Here is a 5079-nt window from a genome sequence, read left to right as displayed (position 1 = left end):
TATGCAGCGTAGAATTGATGCAGAATTACTGCATAAGCCGTGGATAATCAATATATATATATATATATATATATATATATATATATATATATATATATTATACATTGATTATACACTTATTATACCCATATTATACACTTAATATGCAAAAAAAAGACTCAGAGCCTCCACCTGTACACGACACTACTTCAACCAAAAAAATACATCCGTTGTAATAATTCATAAATAGGAGTAACACATATTTTCAATAGTCACCACCGAGAAAAAGGAAAAAAAATCCAGTTACACCACCTAGAAAACCAGTTGACAGTACATAGAGAAAAAGAAAGAGCAATTGGGTTTGGGGCCGAGAAAAAAGAAGCGAAGAAATGGGTGAATCGGAGGAAGGGAAAGTGAGGCGAAACAGAAAGAAAAAAATAAAGAAGAGAAAACATCACTTTTTTGAAGAACGAGGGAGGCAATGCGGAGCTAGGAGGAGGGTGGGGGTGAGCGTTAGGTTTTGGGGGAGGGGATGGGGATCGGATAAAAAAATTAAAGTAGGGGTGGTATTTGTTTAAATCAAGTAATAAAAATAAAATGAGGCTATTAAAAGTTTACTCCTCCCTCTATTCCAGTTTATATGAACCTATTTCCTTTTTGGTCCGTTCCAAAAAGAATGAACCCTTTCTAAATTTGGTAACAATTTATCTTAAAGTTACAACTCTACCCTTAATAAGAAGCTTTTATAACCACACAAATACTCTGGACCCCATTTGGACTTGTTTAGGACCACAAATTCCAAAAGTTTTTATTTTTTTCTTAAACTCCGTGCCCAGTCAAACAGGTTCACATGAATTAAAACGGAGGGAGTATATCCTAAATGGGCTGCTAGTCCAATTAGTTATTCTATTTGGTTAGTGTATTTGGGCTTGTCCCATATTATATTTATAGCAACTAAGTTTTAGTAGACTGAGTAGTGTAGGTCTATTGGGTCATATAAATAGAGGCCCACAGTTATTTGTATAGTTGGATTACATTTTCTACACAAAATGAAATAAGAATCTCTTAGCTCTCTCTCTCTCTCAATGTTCGAACCGTAACTTATTTTTTCCCAAATTCACATCGATTCCAGTTTATAACATGGTATTAGAGCTTAGATTATGGTAGAGCTTGTGTCCAGCTATAGTCTGATGTTACTCGTGTAGCTTCCCGCCAGAATTTGATTTGAGTTCTTCTCCGATTTTTAGGTTTCGATTGACTGTCTACTTGAAAAGATTTCATCTTTCCGCTACTAACTCGTTTTGTTTTCTGATTCTTCGATGCAATTGGGAAAATAAGGTCTCTGAGCTGGATTCTCATCCGTTTCTAGGGTTTTGACTTCTCATCGCTAGTCAATCACTCGGTATTTCCTGCATTTTATTTCAAGGCCATCTCTTTCCGGTTGCGAAAGAATTGGTAACATTGTTTCATCCTTATTCATCTCTATTTGATTGTCAAATTCTATAATATTGTTTGCATGTCTAGCTAGTTGATATTGTTCGACTGAAATGGCGATTGTTACTGTTACTCATGTTGCCAACAAAGGCGTTCCTGAATCTTCCTATGTTTCACTCCACTCGACACGCTACTTTTCATCCTGATGATTTTACTCATCCTTGTCACCTCTCTAAGTCCATTCCTCTGATGTTTTAGGAGCTTCTCTAGTTTCTGCTCCTTTTGACTACACTTGTTATAGTAGTTGGCGAAGGAATATTTGGTAGCCTTGTCAATGGGTAATAAACTAGATTTTATTAATGGCACCACTGAGAGACCTCCTCTCGCCAGATAGTGGCAACGTTATAATGACTTGGTGTTATCCTGGCTAACCAATTCACTCACTAAGGAAATCTCTCGTAGTGTTAAATATTCAATACTTTCCAAAGATATTTGGAATGAGTTAGAAGAGAGGTATGGCAAGGTGGATGGTGCTAGATCTTTGAATTGAAGAAAGAGATAGCACGCATTTCCCCGGAATCCTTAGAAATTGCCTCTTACTTTAATAAAATGAATAACTATGGGATGAAATAGCCTTTATCTCTGTCAATTATCTGACTGTTTGTACCTTCGGGGGAAACAAAAAGGCAGAAGAGGAGCAAAAGGTGTATCAATTCTTGATGGGACTCAATGAGACCTACCTTCAAGTCAGAAGAACCACCATTATGCTAAAGCCTCTTCCTTCCATGAATACTATCTACAGTATCTTGCTGAGTGATGAAAAGCAAAGACAAGTTTCATCTACCTCTCATTTTTCTTCAAGTTCTACTTCTTTCAATGTTGGTTTCTCCAAGCAGAATTTCAATTCAAAACTCAGTTTCGACTTTCCTAAATCTTCTATTACCTGCAAATATTGTAAAAAGCCTGGCCATACTATTGAAAAGTGCTACAAATTTCATGGTTTTCCTCCAAACTTCAAATTCTCCAAGGGTACTAGTCCAAGGAAAATGGCTTCCAATGCTGAAATGGATAGATCTGGTTTTCTTGGTACTCCTAGGGGATCTGATGACCAGCCTCAATCTCAATCTGAACAATTGTCTGCAGTGCGTGGTTTGACTAAAGAGCTTATTCCCAATTGATGGTGTTGTTGCAACAGTCTCACATGTCTAGTTCCAGCTCCACTCATAATCTCTTGGCTTCAGCCAATTTTGCTGGTGAGTTGATTCCTAAAAGTAGTTTGTTCAAAACTTGTTAGCTTACTAAAATGGAGAATATTGTTTGGATTATAGATTATGGAGCTTCTGATCACATAACCTCTGATAAATCCCTTCTTTTCAATATTCAAACTCTTCCTATTCCTTATCTTATATCACTTCCCAATGGGTATAAAGTTAAAGTTACTAATATTGGTTCTTTGACTTTATCCCCTGGTTTGGTATTCTAGAATGTCCAATATGTTCCCTAATTTCATTATAATATAATTTTTGTTTACAGACTAGTTGCCAAACCTGGTCATATTTTTCAGTTTACTAATGTTGGTTGTACTTTTCAGGACCCTTCACTGAAGAATCCAGTGGCACTTGGTAGACCAGAGAATGGACTTTATAAACTATTTCAACTCCCTGCAACATCTTTGTTTTGTGATTCCTCTACTCCCAGTATAATCCCCTATTTTATTCCTTGCAATGTTCCTTCTGTTGAATGTTCCAATGTTTCTGGTGTTGATGCAAGTATGTTCTCTGATGCATATGTACATAGTGATCATGCACAAGTGAATAAAATCAATAAATAGGATGTTGTCTAGTATTATAGGATTGGTCATTTGCCTTTTTTAAGATGAAATGTATTTCTAATTTTGGTGCCAAATTATCTTCTAAACAATCCTTTACTTTCCTTGTTTGCCCTCTGGCTAAATAAATTATACTACCATTCCCTGATAGTTCAATACAGACTGTTGCACCTTTCCAATTAATCCACATTGATACATGGGGTCCTTACCATGCTCCTACTTGTGATGGATCAAAATATTTCTTGACCATAGTTGATGACTATATACTTGAGCTACTTGGACTCACTTATTCGGTGCCAAAAGCAATGCTTTTGGTCTCTTAAATTCTTTTATTGCCATGGTAGAAACTCACTTTCATTCTAAGGTGCAAATTGTGAGAAGTGATAACGCATTGGAGTTAGGGTCTAGTCTAACTGGATCTCAATCTTTTTCTGCTAAAGGCATTGCATCAAACTTCTTGTCCACACACTCCACAACAAAATGGGGTGGTGGAAAGGAAACATAGACACTTACTTGAAACTGCTATGGCTTTATTTTTTATTCTCATCTACCTATTAGATTCTGGGGAGACTATGTCTTGACTGCTACTTATCTAATCAATAGGTTTTCATCTCATTTACTAAATCACCAAAGCCATTATGAAATCCTAATGTCAAACCTCTTAGTTATTCACATCTTAGAGCATTTGAGTGCCCATGCTACTCGACTGTTCCTAAGACACATAAGGACAAATTACAGCCTAGAGCTTTGCCTTGTGCCTTCTTGGGGTACCTTTTTGCTAAGAAATGCTACAAACTGTACAACTTAGAAACTAATTCTTTCTTGTATCGAGAGATGTTATTTTTCATGAGCATATATTTTCCTTTCTTCAGTCTCCATCTGGTACTTCTAGCATCCCTCATTTTCCTTTTTCTACCTACTTTGATGATTCTTCTTACACTTCATCTTCTGTCTATTCACCTCCATTTTCTTCTGGTTCTCCCCTGCCTACTCATGTTCATCCATCTTCTTCTCCCCTTATCTCTGCCTTTCCATCTTCCTTTTCTCCTATTTCTTCTTCTCCATCCTATTATGTTTCCTCAGTCTCTTCTTCCTCATCTGATTCTATTCATTCCTCTTCTTCTTCTATGTCCCCTTGTCCTCTTTCTCCACCTATACTCGAAAGATTTACTAGAGTGCATAAACAACCTTCTTATCTTCAAAGTTATGTCTGTCACTCTTCATCCTTAGGCTCCAGTTCTTCTTTCTCTATTTCTCATTATAGTCAGCAACCTGTTCATGGGCCTTTCACTTATTCTCAACTAGCTCTTGTCCCTAAGCGGAAGGATGCTATGAGAAAGGAGTTTGAGGCTTTGGAAGCTAATGAAACTTAGGGAGATTGTTGAGTTTCCCCTTTGTAAGAAACCCATAGGTTGCAAGTGCATTTACAAGGTTAAATATAAAGCTGATGGAATCATTAAGAGGTACAAGGCTAGGTTGGTAGTTAGGGGATACTCAAGTTGAGGGTGTTGATTTTCATGAAACTTTGTCTCCTGCTGTGAAAATGTCTACTGTTAAGACTCTTATTGTTGTAGCAGTTAAAAGGAAATGACCTCTTTTCCACCTAGATGTGAACAATGCATTCTTGCATAATGATTTTGATGAGGAAGTGTACATGCAGCTTCCTCCTGGTTTATCTGTTCCCTCCACTTCTTCATCTTCCACTCTAGAATGTAAATTGCAGAAATCTCTCTATGGGCTAAGGCAAGCTTCGAGGCAATGATATGCCAAACTATCTCATGCTTTGAAATCTTGAGGTTATACTCACTCCTTCAATAATTACTCTTTATTTACTAGCG

At 37.0% G+C, this 5079-nt stretch overlaps 1 protein-coding gene and 1 long non-coding RNA gene across 2 annotated transcripts; both read left to right on the top strand.

The window, feature by feature from the left end:
• The first annotated feature begins 1013 nt into the window (after nucleotides 1-1013).
• Nucleotides 1014-3397, top strand: LOC104244301 (uncharacterized). Its single transcript, XR_715474.2, has 2 exons — nucleotides 1014-2666; nucleotides 3005-3397. It is a non-coding gene; the product is annotated as an uncharacterized lncRNA (long non-coding RNA).
• Nucleotides 3398-4026: 629 nt separating this feature from the next.
• LOC138875061 (pectinesterase inhibitor 10-like) lies at nucleotides 4027-4614 on the top strand. Its single transcript, XM_070153870.1, has 2 exons — nucleotides 4027-4038; nucleotides 4114-4614. Exons 1-2 carry the CDS (start codon nucleotides 4027-4029, stop codon nucleotides 4612-4614), a joined length of 513 nt encoding a protein of 170 aa, XP_070009971.1.
• The last annotated feature ends 465 nt before the right edge of the window (nucleotides 4615-5079 follow it).

The sequence above is a fragment of the Nicotiana sylvestris genome, chromosome 8, assembly GCF_000393655.2.
Source record: "Nicotiana sylvestris chromosome 8, ASM39365v2, whole genome shotgun sequence".
Taxonomy (NCBI): Eukaryota; Viridiplantae; Streptophyta; class Magnoliopsida; order Solanales; family Solanaceae; genus Nicotiana; species Nicotiana sylvestris.
This window is presented reverse-complemented; position numbering and strand designations above follow the sequence as displayed.